Source organism: Apodemus sylvaticus, chromosome 5 (assembly GCF_947179515.1).
Source record: "Apodemus sylvaticus chromosome 5, mApoSyl1.1, whole genome shotgun sequence".
Taxonomy (NCBI): Eukaryota; Metazoa; Chordata; class Mammalia; order Rodentia; family Muridae; genus Apodemus; species Apodemus sylvaticus.
The window spans coordinates 68,262,214-68,277,986 of NC_067476.1; the positions used below are offsets into that span (position 1 = coordinate 68,262,214).

Consider the following 15,773-nt stretch of genomic DNA (forward strand, 5'->3'; position numbering starts at 1 on the left):
ACCTTACCCCTTAGTATCCTTTGCCTACTGAGAAATCTTGCCCCACCACATTTTTTTTAAATCAACAAAGACCAAAAGGTTTGATGCATGCTTGATACCTGATTATATAGATGCCAAGGAACACAATGTTTGTGGGTGTTTCCCTTCATGTATGTCAGTGTACCACATGACTGCAGAAGCAGAAGCATGCAGAACACAAGGCAACCCCAGAATTGGAATGACTGATATGAGCTTCCATCTGAGAGCTGGTACTGAATCTGGGTCTTATACAAGAGCTACCAGTACTCTTTTTTGGGGGGGTTGGGGGGAGATTTGTCCAAAAGAGGGTTTCTCTGTGTAGCCCTGGCTGACCTGGAACTCACTCAGTAGACCAGGCTGGCCTCGAACTCAGAAATCAACCTGCCTCAGCCTTGCAAGTGCTGGGGTTAAAGGCATGTACGACCATTCCCCTTGCCTGGCTGGCAATTCTTTTATAGAGGACAGAGACTACTAGTGTCCTTAATGTGCAAGAAGCTGATCAGAGGGTAGGAGCTCTTAAAAACATGGCCTCACAGTCAGGTGGTCTACAAGTTGGCCTTGGAGGTTATCTGTCAGCATCCTCATTAATCTGTAAGTGGAGGAAAGAGTATTCAATACAGTTCAAGGTCAACCTAGGCTACAATGCATCATTAGGGGGAAAAAGGATTTAAAATGATGGCTGAGGCTCCACTTCTTTGTTCTTGTTTTCTTCTGCTTCAGCTATCTTTGCTACCCAGACTACTCCCTACTAGCCTGTTTTGCAATCTGGTACTCCTTCACCAAAACTCCCTTCTTCAAGATTTGGCTTTGCATACAATGCTACTTTGAAAACTTTATACATGACCCAGCCATGAGGCAGATGCTGTTATGGGGGAATGTCAGAATAGCTTCATCGCATATTGAGAGGTCATGTGAAACAAGAGGTTAAACACAGTACCTCTCAATTACTGTGTACAGTCAAAGAACTGTTCTGACTTAGATCTTGAGGATCAACTGACTGAGAAGTCCATCATAGAGAATATCAGGTTTTCAAGATCTGACCATAATTTCATAGATAGGAGAAAGACAGTTAAGAGTCAGTCCTGACAGGAGTTTGGATCATTTTTTTTTTTTTATCACTTTGAGAAATGTCATCCTCTGGATGAGAGACCAGTCCCTGGCAATTTCTTAGTACCCAAAAATATATTCAACTTGTTACTCCTGACACAAACAATATATGACCTCCCCATCTTCATAGACATAACGTTCACCACAGTCATAACAGGCATTGGAACCAAAGCTGACTGAATCAGGTTGCCTTACACTCAAGAGTTCATTCATGAGTTCAATACCAAGCTCAGAAAACATCTCTACATCAACATAATTCATCTCATTATAGATCTCTATTGGAGCAGGGTACTTTTCTGTGGTCAGCTCACTCAGATCTATAGTACTGAGCAGAAAGCCCACCAGGACACCCATGGAGATGTCATTGTCATACAAATTGATGCTAGTGAGCTCAGAGCATTGGATCAGGGCAGGCTGAAGAATACTGAGGTGAGAGTCTTTCATTCCACAGTCTTCTAATTCCAGAGTCTCCAGATTATATGCAACATTCTCTAAGAAATCTCTTAGAGGCACTACATTCAAGTCAGTTAAAATGGTACCTCTCAAGCACAGATGTTTAAGTTGGCTGTAGTTCAAATGCTGGGGAAATGAATCCAAATCTGTCTGAGAGAGGCCACACAGGGTGATGTTGAGGGACACCAACTGGGCCTCCAGATACCTAGGTAGAGATCACATGGCTGGGGTCAGAGTGACCATGGCATGGCATGCAGTTTGGCCTGTTGGCTTACTCAAGTTACACCATTTTGACATTAGAGTATCACTGTCATGGGATTCTGGCTCATTTCATGACTGATTCTCCCAGTCTTCTCTGACAAGCAGAGACCCAGAGTTACTCTTTAGGCTAATAGGGACCATGGAAGAGGGAAGTTGGCACCCATGACAATGTATATCAGGATGTCTTCTGAGAAATCATTGACTCCCTGACATAACTTTCGTCACTTCTTCAGTCTTTACATCTCACCCTCAATCAACCCCAGTCTTTGCATTCCCTGAACAACTTACCCCAGTCCTGGTCTCCAAAGAGCCTTATACTGTTTAGGAATTAGGGGAGGGGAGAGCCTGTTCTCTCAAATCTAACTGAAACACAGAATTCACCTGGGAAACTGTACAGATATGAGCCCTTCCTGTGTAGTGGCTTTTCCATTCCTTCCAATTAGATCAGATAGGATTGCTAGGCAGGAAACCTCATTAAATCTGACTCACAATACTGGTCTTTCTACCATGGCAGCTCTCTCCATACAATCTATTCTACTTCATTGCTCAGCTTTGTGAGTGGTCATGTGAACCCTTGTGTCATTTAACATGAAACTTGATCATGCTTATATGTTCACTGTTAAATGAGCATTTGCCTGCAGAGAGTAGTGTGCCCACTACTCTCTAATATGAAAGAGAGGTTTGCTCTGGTAAAAGCAACAGCTCTTCATCCTTTCTTACCTGAAAAACTCTCTCATGCTGTCTCCAACAAAATAGACATCATCAATAGTGAGATGCTTGAGGCACTTGAGTTTGGGGAACAGAGAAAAGATCTTGGTGACGTTCTGCCTCTCCTCTCGTATGAAAGTCCTTGTTCCAAAGCTGCGTGCTAGTGTGAGTTTCTCAAGATTTCTCATCTTGCTAATGCAAGATACATATTTTGTCAGTTTGGACAGTTTCCCCACTGTATTCAGTTCCAACTCCTTGATGAACTCTAGCTGTAACAATTTTAATACATCCCTGACCTTGGACACTTTTACATCTCCGATCTCTAACTTCTCACAGCACAGATGCAGGAAATCTTTTCTCTCCTTTGTCCACTGCAACAACTCTGTTTGGTGTTTATCTTCATGCAGAGAAGACATAAAGGAAAGGTCACTGAACACCTTCAAAGGCTGCTTCCTTGGGTACCTAGATTGGCCCTCTAATACCTGCTCCATATGCACAGTTTCTACTCTGTGGGCTCTACCCTCTCTTCCATCCTGCATATCTGTGCCATCATGGTGTCTCAAGTCAACCAGTTGAAGCCTGCACATCCTGTGGATAAAACAAGTTATGTATCAGAACGGAAATTATTGAGACCCAACACTATTTTCATCATCTCTGGTGCTATTTCTTCCTTGTTCTGCTGTCTTCTATGGCTTCAAGGAATGGGTCTCTAGTACAGTCTCTAGTTACCAAGCACTTTGTTGCCTGAGCTGCATCTGAAGACCTGTCCTATTCCCTTCTGTTCAATTTTCTTAGAATTCTGTCAGCTCTTATTTCTTTTTGTTTGTAGTTTTTCAGGACATAATTTTGCTGTGTATCCCTGGCTCTGTAACTCTATATACTAGGCTGGCCTCAAACTCATAGATTCACCTGCCTCTGCCTCCCAAGTACTGGGATTATAGGTGACTGCCCTGCATATCAGATCCTCTAGCTGTTAACTGGTGGAAACAGAGATAGGGTCATTCTTCTGTGGATAAATCTGCACAAACCTGTATTTCATATTTAACTTATTACAAGGACTCACAAGCTTTCCAGGCACCTATAGCCCTCTAAGACACCAGCCAAAGCCTCTGATCCAACTTTCACCTTATTCTCCTAGGCACAGGTATTTCTTTTCCTGGTATTCAGCTTACCTCGGGCGATACTTCCGTTTCAGCCATGTATCTACTCCAGCTAGTATAGCCTGGAAGATCTGAAAGTTGGGTTTATTACTCAGCAACCCAACATGCAAGAAAGGGTAGGGCCAGTATTCCACCAGGATCTTAATCATCTTTGCTTTTCTTTGAGTGCTGGCCTCCTTTAACAGAGGTATGAAGAATTCCTTTGGTAGGTACTCTGCAGCAGACGTGGTCAATGCTTCATTCCTCACCAGACTCTGTGAAGCCAGCTTCTCAAGTTTGGGTGGGGTAGAAAAGACCATTCTGGTGGCTCTTTTGGGAAATGATCCTGGGGAAAAATTTAGGAGAATATATTTTCAGAGTCTCTCTTATGAGGCTTTTAACCCCTCATAGTAAGCATCTGTCACATTGTATCCTTGTTGTAGACTTGAATTTTTCCTATTTCAATCACTGTTTGTTGTTGTCAAAATCAAGCTCCCCATAGAGACAACATGTGCAGCCTCTATCAATCAATCATTTTCACCATTGTCCCATCCAGTTCCAACCTTTACTATTCTGAATCCCACATTCCTTTGGAAGGTGGAATCCAGGGGGAACAAAAACAGTTATTAATCATATTCAAATGCTGTTGCAATTCAGCACTCGGGGTCCCACAGTCCTCTACCCCTGTGCAGTATACAGCTATGGACCCCAGAGCTCTGGAATAAAAGAAATCCTCATGTTATTGCATCAATACCATATCTTGCACATGATATGTTTGTCGCCTTCTGAGGCATGGGGTGCTGGGGCACCCTCGGTTTTGGGGGGTGTCTTACAGATCCACCTGGCTCTGCCTCCTTTTATGCTGGGACTAAAAGGAGTTCACTTAAGCCATATCCAGCTTAGTTTTTATTTTCAAAGTTTTAGAGCCAGGTATAGAGAATCTATCTAATTCATACTACATTGGAGCACAGATGTAGCAGATACATGTACTGCTATCTGTCTTTTAGCAGCTTTTTTGTTTCTTTCTGTCACCTCTCTAGTACCTTACTAGAAAAACAATTGTTTGCTGTGTTTCGAGACAGGGTTTCTCTGTGTAGCCCTAGCTGTCCTGGAACTCACTGTATAGACCAGGATGGCCTTGAACTCAGAAATCTGCCTGTCTCTGCTTCCCAAGTGCTGGGATTAAAGGAGTGTGCCACCACTGCCTGGCTTTTTCTTCTTGATTGTTTGTTCATTCTATTGATGCAAGGTTTTGCTATGTAGCCCAAAGCTGGCTATGTAGTCCAGGCTTGACTCGAACTCACTCTAAGATCCTATAATTGAACACAATATGATGCCTTTTGCTTAGCCTGTTGTCTTTATTCAAACATTTGCCTTTCAATTACTGAACGGATGTTGAGCTTGTCAGCAAGAGCTTACAGTTTCAGGCTAGAGAAATGGCTCAGTGCACTGACTTCTCTTCCAAAGGTCCTGAGTTCAAATCCCAGCCACAGCATGGTGGCTCACAACCACCTGTCACAAGATCTGACTCCCTCTTCTGGAGTGTCTGAAGACAGGTACAGTGTACTCACATATAATAAATAAACCTTAAAAAACAAAAGAGAGCTTACAGTTTCAACATTAGAGCCAGAGGCAGGATTGCATGTAGTCTATCTTTACTTTGAGCTTCAGGTCAAGTTTAAGAGCTTATGTTTATTTGAGTACGGAACTTGTCGATTGACCAGGCTGACTGAAGTCATTACATTCCTATAGTCAAGAGTCCCCAGAATCACTGTGTCTTATAGACCTAACAAAACAATCTCCAGGCCTGTTTTTAAGATACCATTAAAAATAATTTCAGGTAGCTGGGTGGTGGTGGCACACACATTTAATCACAGCCTCTGAGAAGGAGTGGTAGGTGAATCTAAGTTTGAAATTAGCCCAGTCTACAGAGTGAGTTCTAGGACAATCGGGGCAGTACAGAAACTGTCTAAAAAAAAAAAAAAAAAAAAAAAAAACCCGAAACCATTTCAATTTAACCACAAAACTTCAACCCATTTAGTATAATTCATGGGATTACAAGCAAGCTGTATTAAAATTAGACCATAACTGAAATCCCAACATATCAAAGAAGTGGGGACAAAGCTAGAAGGAAGACAGAAGTACAAGAACAGCCTGGGTTCTGTGAAATCGTCTCTCAAAAACCACTCAAATAGTATACCAGCCATTTCTCATTAAAACCTAACTAAAAAAAAAATTATTTCAAAATTGAAAAACGCTATGCATTGTGTGTATGGGTATCAGGACTGCAAGCATGTATGAGCACTATTTTCATGCAGTGTCCAGGAAGTCAGCAGAGGGCGATAGATGCATTACAGTTGTTTGTGATCCCTGACATGGAACTAGCAAAGAAAACCAGAACTTCTAAAACAGGACTTGTGGGAGAGCAGCCAGTGTGGTGTCTCATCTGCTCAGCCATCTCTCCAGTCCTTGGAGAGAGTATTAAAGCCTGGGCCTTGACATCTACCTGAGTTACTTAGAGTACTTGCCTGGAATACAAGTGACCCAGGCTTTCATCTCCATCACTGTATTAACCTGGAAAATGCCTAGAATCAAACACTGAGGAGTAGTAATTTAGAATATCATATTCAAGACAACCTGGGTCACACAGTGACCTGGGGACTGGAGAGATGGTTCAGTGGTTAAGAGCACTGACTCCTCTTCTGGAGGTTGAGTTCAATTCCCAGCAACCACATGGTAGCTCACAACCATCTGTAATGAGATCTGATGCCCTCTTCTGGTATGCCTGAAGACAACTACAGTGTACTTAAGATATAATAAATAAATCTTTAAAAAATAGAAGTGAAGAAAAAGTCCCATGTCTTACCATCCATTTCTGAGGTACAAAGAGGAAGATTTATAGTTAAAAGTCAGCCTAAATTAGAAAGTTTATGACCGCCAGGCATGGCGACACAGGCCTTTAATCCCAGCACTTGGGAGGCAGAGGCAGGCAGATTGAGTTGAAGGCCAGCCTGGTCTACAGAGCAAGTTCCAGGACAGCCAGGGCTGCACAGAGAAACCCTGCCTTGAAAAACCAAAAGTGTATGACCAAATGAGATTCCAATCTAAATAAAAATTGTAAAAACTTTAAAATGGCTGGGCGGTGGCACACACCTGTAATCCCAGCACTCTGGGAGGCAGAGGCAGGCAGATTTCTGAGTTTGAGGCAATCCTGGTCTACAGAGTGAGCTCCCAGACAACCAGCGATATACAGAGAAGAAAACCTGTCTCAAAAAACCAAATCGAAAAAAGCAAACCAAAACAAAACAAAACAAAAAAAACAAACAAAAACTTAAAATGAATATATTTTACTCCATGATCATAAAAATCAGGAAGAGGCAGGGAGATAGTTCAAAGTCAGTATGTGTCACATATGCTTTCTAGACACTGCATTCTATATATTGTACTATGTCTCCAAACAGGAAGAGGTATAAAATACATTTAGGAATTTAATCTTTACACTAATGAGGATGAAGCCAGTAAATTCCTGTATACTTCAGGCTAATGTATACTGTAGAACCAGACCATATTTCTTTTTTATTTGATATATTCTTTATTTACATTTCAAATGATTCCCCTTTCCTGGCTCCCTACTCCCCGAAAGTCCCATAAGCTCTCTTCCCTTCCCCTCTTCCCCCATTTCAAAAGGCAAAGAAACAAGACTTTTGCCTGGAGATGGATCAGTGCTAAGAGCACTGACTGCTCTCCTGGAAAGCCCAGAGTTCAAATCCCAGCAACCACATTGTGGCATGCAACCATCCCTAATGAAATCTGATGTCCTCCTCTGGTACATCTGAAGAAAGCTACAGTGTACTTGGATATAATAATAAATCTTTAGGCTAAATTGAGTGGGGCCAAGTGAATCCAGCAACCTCCATTCCCAGCAACCATCTGATGGCTCACAACCATCATTACAGCTACAGTGTACTCATACTCATTAACAATTAAATCTTTTTTTTAAAGAAACAAGATGTTAATGTGCATCAAGCAAATCATAATTTAGACACTTGGCTATCTCCCAACTGGAATCCCAGGTGTTGGGAGGCTGTAGCAGAAGATCTGCCTGAAATTCAAAGGTTCATGATCTACAGAGTGAGGTTGTGTCTCAAAAAGCAACCAAACAGAAGCCAATAATTGGATAGGAATCACAGCATGGAAGAATTTGCTGGTCATCCCAGCGCTTAGGGGGTCAGACAAGGGGACCTTTTTCCCCAGTCCAGTGCAGCTACCTGGCCAGGTATAAGAGAGCCTGTTACAACACTGTGAGGCTCTGTCTCAACACTTGAAATTCATTCAGAGAAGCACAGAGGCCATTGGAGGGGAAAGCAGACATGAATTTTGAACCAAGCCCAATGTCCTTGTGAAGAGACAGATTCCAGGATGTCCTATGCAGACTTATATCTAACATGTCTCTAAACCCAGTAAGGGTCTACTGGTCTAGGTGAAGAAATTACCTGATTAGGACACGGGTGACAGAGTTCTGGGACTTGAGTGTCTTCTCTGGTTCTGATGACACCTTACAGACCTTTTTCTTCTTGCCCATTATGCATTCTACCACTGATAAGTGCTGCTATCTGATTGGATGATTTTGCCCCACCCATCAAATCTTATGTGGAATAATCACTAAACCAAAGCTTCCCGGAAGAAAAGAGAAAGGAAGAAGCAAAATCCTATCTCTGGGATGGTAGAATTCACATCAACACTGACCTCTTTTTATTTTCTTTTTCTGAGACAGGGTTTCTCTGTGTATCCCCGGCTGTATGCAACTCACTCTTTAGACTAGGCTGGCCTCGAACTCAGAAATCCACCAGCCCCTCTGCCTCCCAAGTGGTGGGATTACAGGCATGTGCCACCAACACCCGGCTCTGAACTCATTTTTAATTCATTCAATGTTTTGCTTATTTATATACTTGGTTTGTAATTTACTTCTATGACAGTATCTTACTCTGTAGGTAGTATTGATTTGGACTCTCAGCAATTCTTCTGCCTCATCCTTCCTGAGAGGATTACTGTTTTGAACCAGCACAGCTGGCTGAATTATATTCCTATGTGACCAACACTGTTCTGTGTAGGAGTTAGGTCAGGGTTTAATCTGTGCCTGATGATAGATAAACTTATAGAAAAGAAAAAAAATCTTTAGGGTGCTGGTGGTCTCGCCTTTAATACCTGCACTTGGGAGTCAGAGGCAGGTGGATTTCTGAGTTTGAGGCCACTCTAGAAAGTGAGTTCCGGGACAGCCAATGTTATACAGAGAATTCCTGTCTCAAGAGAAAAAAAAGTGGGGCATGGTGGCACACGCCTGTAATCCCAGCACTCTGGGAAGCATAGGCAAGGGAGATTTCTGAGTTCAAGGCCAGGCTGGTCTACAGAGTGAGTTCTAGGAACGTATTCTGAAGTTCAAGGCTCAATCTGGTGCTGCCACTCATCAGCTGTGGCAGCTTGAGATGGCTGAGGTAGGCGGTCCATTACAAATCAGCTTCAACTACCCAGCATGAGGACAGCCTGAGTTTGTGGGTATCATTTCTTCCAATCTCATGTAAATCCAAACAAAGAAAGTCTGATTTGAGGGAGAAGCTGTCCTTGGTGCCCTAGAGGATAAAGGTGTTGGAGAAAGGATCGTTTTGCATACTGGCCAAAAAAAGAGGAAATTGTGATTGTGTGGTATGCTGTGTGTACATGCCCATACCTTTAATCCCAGCATTTGGGAGGCAGGAATAAAAAAGAATCTCTGAATCTACATAGAGAATTCAAGCTTAGCCAAGGATCACAATGATACTCAGTCTCAGATTTTAAAAACAACAAACAAGCAATTTTTATTTGTTTGTTTGTTTGTTTTAACAAGGAAGCTGTGCAGTTAGTGAAAGCCCACAGTTGGCTCTGGTGTTTACATTGAGCCTAACTACCTATGTTCATTTACAGGAACCCACATGCCTGAAGTTGAGAAAGTCTTCCCTGGATGCTCTCCCACCTCAATATCTCCCGTGACTGTCCCCCCAAAGAAATAAATAATAAATAGTTAAGAAAGAGATTTAAAAATATATATGGAAGCTAAGCAGCATTGTGTCATAAGCTTATGTCTCAGAATTGAGACACTGAAGAAGGAATGCTATAAGACTGAGACCAACCTAAACCACCTCAGTGAAACTTTTACTCATCAATGCAACAACCATGCAAGCTGGGACTCAAGCAGACAGGAAGCTCACATCCAGTCAGGTAGAGATCCTCAGCACTCAAATCTCAATCTCTCACTCTCTCTCTGCCTATCTCTATCTCTCTCACTCTCTTTCTCTCTTATTTTCCTCTCTTTCTCACTCTGTCTCTCTCTCTGTCTTTCTCTTATTTTCCTCTATTTCTCACTCTCTGTCTGTCTTTCTCTCTCTCATTTTCCTCTCTCTCTGAGTTTCCTCTCTTTCTCACTCTGTCTTTCTCTCTCTCTCATTTTCCTCTCTCTGTTTCCTCTCCTTCTCACTCTCTCTCTGTCTTTCTCTCTCTCATTCTTTCTCTCTTATTTTCCTCTCTTTATCACTTTCTGTCTCTGTTTCACTGTCTCTCTCTGTATTATTTTGGGTTCTCTAGAGTCACAGAACATATGGATAGTCTTTATATAGTTAGGAAATTTGTCAGTGACTTACAGACTATAGTCCAACTCCCCAACAATGATCAGCAGCTGCTGTGGATGTCCAAGGATCTAGCAGTTTCTCAGTCCAACGAAGCAAGCAGGCAAGAAAGAGTGAGTGAGAATCTTCCTTCTTCCAATGTCCTTATATATCTCCAGCGGAGGGTGTAGCTCAGATTAAAGGCTGAGGGTCTCCAGCCCAGGGTGTGGCCCAGAGGGTGTAGCTCAGATTAAAGGCTGAGGGTCTCCAGCCCAGGGTGTGGCCCAGATTAAAGGCGTGTGGATCCATGCCTTTAGTCTCAAATTATTTTGAACTAGGAGATTTCCTTGTCTTGGCCTCTATGCTTCAAGGTCTTCATGCCAAGAACCCAGTCAGAAACTTATATCTCTGAGCCTCCAAATAAGGATCACTCTCTCTCTCACTCTCTCTCTCTCTCTCTCTCTCTCTCTCTCTCTCTTTGGTTTCTCGAGACAGGGATTCTCTGTGTAGCCCTGGCTGTCCTGGAACTCACTCTGTAGACCAGGCTGGCCTTGAACTGAGAAATCTGCCTGCCTCTGCCTCCCAAGGGCTGGGATTACAGGCGTGCGCCACCACCTCCCAGCTCTCTTTCTCTCTTATTTTCCTCTCTTAATCATTGTCTGTCTCTCTGTCTCTCTCTCATAAGTAGAATTAAAGAGGTTAAAAAAGAAAGACAGAAAGACAGACAGTCCCAAAGTCCTGTGCTAAATACCATTGTGGTTATGTTCTGACTTCCATAAAACATGACAGTGTGGCAGACTTCAAAACCTACATGCTCAATAGAAGTTTAACTAAAAAATGTGACTCCTAGGATAGGGACATTTCAGGTGCAATGCCACTACAATGGACACTTAATACAGTATTTGACACATGATATAATTATGTCACATCAGCACTGACAGACCATAATAGGAGGCATAAAGGCATGCTGTGAGCACTAGATAGCCTTTAGAAATATGGCCAATTATGTAAAATGTAAATTTAGTTGAGTCTCAGTGGATACATCTAAACAACACTGTATTACCTAAAGCTCAGGAAACATTATAGAAGATGGAGTGAAGAGAGTGTGAGAGCCAGAGGATCAGGAACTTAACTGTAAGAACGTCTCCTGGGAGTACAAGTAGTTACACCATTAAAGTCTCACAAACATGGCTACCTAAGCATGAGGTGAACAGGAACAATATCCATGACAAAATGGCCAGAAGAAAAACTAGACAAAGAACTAAGAATACAGAAAGTAGACAAATAGTCTTTCCTGGTTGGGAACATACTGTTTGTTTATATCAATACAAAGTGGTCACTAACAGAGCATATTAGAACATACACACACATACACACCCACACACACATACACACACATATATATGCAAGTAATAAAAAAAAGTCCATGAATGTGAAATAGAGCAATGAGTGGGACATGGGAGTTTGGGATGGATATCACTTTGGCAAAAGTCTAGCACAACTTTTATTATGTAGCATCATAGTTTTGTCAAATTATTATATTTATTATATCTATTATTACTATTATACAATTATACTGTTATGATTAAAAAATAAAGTGTTATGAAATACATAAATGTAGTCTTTTAAATATTAATTGTAACAGTATGCCTGTGGGTGTATGCCTTCTTTTTTTTTTTCTTTTTATTTATTTATTTTTTTTTTTGAGACACGGTTTCTCTGGGTAGCCCTGGCTGTCCTGGAACTCACTCTGCAGACCACCAACACCCAGCAGGGTGTATGCTTTCATGTATGTTAGTGTACCACATGTCTGCAGAACCAGAAGAGTGCAGAGTACAGGGCCAGATAACCCCGGAATTGAATGGAGTTACTGATGGTTATGAACTTCCATCTGAGCACTGGTACTGAATCTGGGTCTTCTACAATAGCTACCAGTACTATTAATCACCCAGCTCTCTCTAGAGCTCCCTAGTTCCCCTGATTGAGCCTGTGTCTGGTGGTTCCTAAAATGACCAAGAACTCAGAGTCCTGCCAAGGCCAAAGATAACTTCTGATCTTCATGCCTTCAGGTCCTGAATCCTGGAATTGGGGGGGGGGGGGGGGGAGACCACACACAGTTTATGCATTGCTTCTTACAGTAAATCAGATCCTGGCTTCTAGACTGCTAGCTAAGAAGTCAAATACAAGAGTGGTACATACAATCCTAAATTTTTGTTTTGCTTGTTTTTTGTGAAAATATCTCAGGTATTCAAGCTGTCTTCAGAATCCTTACCCCACCCCACCCCACCATCAAAAAAGGGTTTCTCTCTGTAGCCCTGGCTATCCTGGAACTCACTCAGGTTGGTCTTGAACTCAGAAATCCACCTATGTCGCAAGAGCTGGGATTAAAGGCATACAACATCACTGCCCAGCTGGTTTAATTTTTTTTTTTTTTTTTTTTTTTAAGATTTACTTGTTATGGGGCTAGAGAGATGGCTCAGTGGTTAGGAGCACTGACTGCTTTTCTGGAGGTCCTGAGTTCAAATCCCAGAAACCACATGGTAGCTCGTGACCATCTATAATGAAATCTGATGCCTCCTACTGGAGTGTCTGAAGACAGCTACAGTGTAGTAAAATCTTAAAAAAAAAAAAAAAATTTATCTGTTATATGTGAGTACACTGTAGTTGCCCAGCTGTCTTCAGAATTCTTATGCATCTGAAATTGGCCTAGGACTCTAAATTATGTTGCCTTTAGCTTCCAAAATGCTGGTATTTCAGGTGTGAGTTATCACATCCAGCCCTAATTTTTCTTACCTGTGAAAACCAGATGAACCTGTTATTATTACACCATTCAAGCATTTTCTCTTTGTTGCTATCACACTTTTAATAAGAAAACCCTGGGGCTGGAGAGGAGTTAAGGACAGTAGTCACTCTTACAGAGGCTTCAAGTTCAGTTCCCAGCACCTAAGTAGATAATTCACAACAACCTATAACTCTCTAAAGGGCATCTGATATCCTCTTTTGGCTGGCCTCTGGTGCCAACTGCACTCATTGGCACACCCTTACATTCAGGTAAACACTAGTACCTAAGGTAAGTAAAACAGATCTAAACAAAATAGGAAAGGAGAAACTTTTACTAATGATGCTGCTTTACCTTTAAGAACATCTTAGTTTTTATTTTGTTTTATGAGGTTGAGTGTTTTCATCTGCAGTTCCTGGGGCTGGAGTTGGTAAACTTCTGTGGTTGTGAGCAACTACATAAATATAGTGAATGGGGATCCTTTGGAATAATAGTCAGAATTCTTAACCACTGGACGCTCTCCAGCACCCAATAAGAATTTAGCTTTTTGTTTTCTACAGTCTTTTGAAATCACATTATGTAGATCTGAGATTCTGCAGAGTTAATAGTTTAGCCAGATGTTTGCCAGAAGCATGTAGTACTTGCTCAACCTTTGAAGCAGGAGAATTTCTGGAACCCAGCTGAACCTTGACATTCTCCAGTACATTTCCCTATCAGCTTCTACATTTTCCATACCTGAAGTTCTCTCAGAATATAGAGGAGCCAGTAGCATGCAAACTATTCTTATTCAATACTCCAGACATCAGCTTCACTTCTTTCATGGGATCTTTCTTTCCACCCTTTCCTTAGATCACTGTTTTACAGGGCTGAGGATATTATCAAGGGCTTCCAGCTTGCTTCTAACTTCTCTTCCAGGTGTGAGAGCACGCCCCTTTAATCTCTGCCTGAAGCAGGGACAGTAGGGATCCAAGTATTCTAGGCTGTCCTTGACTAGATAAGGAATTCCAGGATAGCCAGGGCCATAGCTATAGCCTTATCTTTCAAAAAGCCAACCAAACAACAACAAACAAACAAAAACAAGCAAACAAAATTACAAATGGGTACTTCCCCAGTGAGCTAGCCACAAAGTTGTCTTTTACTCTCAGCATTCTTTATTCTTTAATACAGATTGGACTCCCTTTCTGTGCCTGTGGGAAGAGGCAGAAAGCTTCCTCCAGTCTTTGCTGTATGCTCCCCAAGCCGTCCCACACACCTAGAAGACCTCTCTCAGATGAGCTCTTAAAAATGAAAATTCTTTAGTAGTCTTCCTCCAGAAGTTGCAGTCCTGTTCTTTGACCCCATTTTCATCAAGACTGGATTTCATGTGATTCATACTTGCCTGGACCACCTTATTCTGCCCCATCTGACATTGAACACCAGGTCCCATTGCCTTCACCTTACAAGCCTAAACCATCCTCTCCCACGTGCATCTCACCTCTACATGTCAACATTTGTTTTTATTTTATTTCTGTACTGCACATTAATAGTTTAAATCTGGAGACAAATCTGTGGGCAACCTTGGGCTACTGTCATCCTTGGATATTGGCAGAAGATGGACTACATTCATTTGGGGTTTCATAAATTACCAAGTTAACTGGTTGGTGGTGTCATGCCTGTAATCCCAGCACTTGGGATGCAGAGGAGGGCAGATTTCTGAGTTCGGGGCCAGCCTGGTCTATAGAGTGAGCTCCAGGACAGCCAGGGCTACACAGAGAAACCCTGTCTCAAAAAAAAAAAAAAACCTAAAAAATTAAAAAAATAAATTACCACATTTGAACCAGATGGCAGGACAGTCCAACCAGCAAATGACTACAGCCTCCATCACTGTAGTTGGCTGATGGATGCAACCCCTAGTCTGAGATTAAGTCCCTTAAAGACCATGTGAGGGCTGGAGGGATGGCTCAGCAATTAAGAGGACTGACTGCTCTTCTGAAGACCCTGGGTACAAATCCCAGCAACCACATGGTGGCTCTATTTATTTATTTATTTATTTATTTATTTATTTATTTATTTTTGTTTGTTTGTTTTTTTGGAGACAGGGTTTCACTGTATAGCCCTGGCTGTCCTGGAACTCCTTCTGTAGAACAGACTGTCCTTGAACTCAGAAATTTGCCTCACTTGGCCTCCCAGAGAGCTGGGATTACAGGCATGTGCCACCACCGCCTGGCAATCACATGGTGGCTCATTATGGTGGTCCATAATGAGATTTGATGCCCTCTTCTGGTGTGTCTGAAGATAGCTACAGTGTACTTATATATAACAATAAATAAATCTGTAAAAAAAGAAAAAAATCGCCAGGTGGTGGTAGCACACACCAGTAATCCCAGCACTCTGGGCGGCAGAGACAGAGGCAGTTGGATTTCTGAGTTCGAGGCCAGCCTGGTGTAAAGAGTGAGTTCCAGGACAGACAGGGATATACAGAGAAACTCTGTCTCAAAAAAAAAAAAAAACAAAATCTAGAAAACCAAAAAAAAAAAAAAAAAGTAAAAGACCATTTGAATGAGTCACAGGTTCTCAGATAACTCTTTAAGCCCTATATAAAGCATTCCACTGCTTTCCAAGTCCAAATTCCCAAAATCCACATTCATGTATCCAAAATACATGGTCAGGCCTATCACAACAATACCCCAGTCC

At 42.0% G+C, this 15,773-nt stretch overlaps 1 protein-coding gene across 1 annotated transcript; it reads right to left on the reverse strand.

Annotated features, from left to right (window-relative positions):
- Positions 1-1,212: 1,212 nt before the first annotated feature.
- LOC127684816 (preferentially expressed antigen in melanoma-like protein 7) lies at positions 1,213-4,006 on the reverse strand. Its single transcript, XM_052181639.1, has 3 exons — positions 3,720-4,006; positions 2,560-3,135; positions 1,213-1,783 (listed from the first exon to the last, which is right to left on the reverse strand). Exons 1-3 carry the CDS (start codon positions 4,004-4,006, stop codon positions 1,213-1,215), a joined length of 1,434 nt encoding a protein of 477 aa, XP_052037599.1.
- Positions 4,007-15,773: the final 11,767 nt, after the last annotated feature.

Coding starts and splice junctions, on each gene's coding strand:
- LOC127684816 (XM_052181639.1), bottom strand. CDS start 4,006: ATGGTCTTTTCTACCCCACCCAAACTTGAGAAGCTGGCTTCACAGAGT. Junction 3,136..3,719: donor AAACGGAAGTATCGCCCGAG/GTAAGCTGAATA, acceptor TTTTATCCACAG/GATGTGCAGGCTTCAACTGG. Junction 1,784..2,559: donor AGCATGAGAGAGTTTTTCAG/GTAAGAAAGGAT, acceptor ATCTCTACCTAG/GTATCTGGAGGCCCAGTTGG.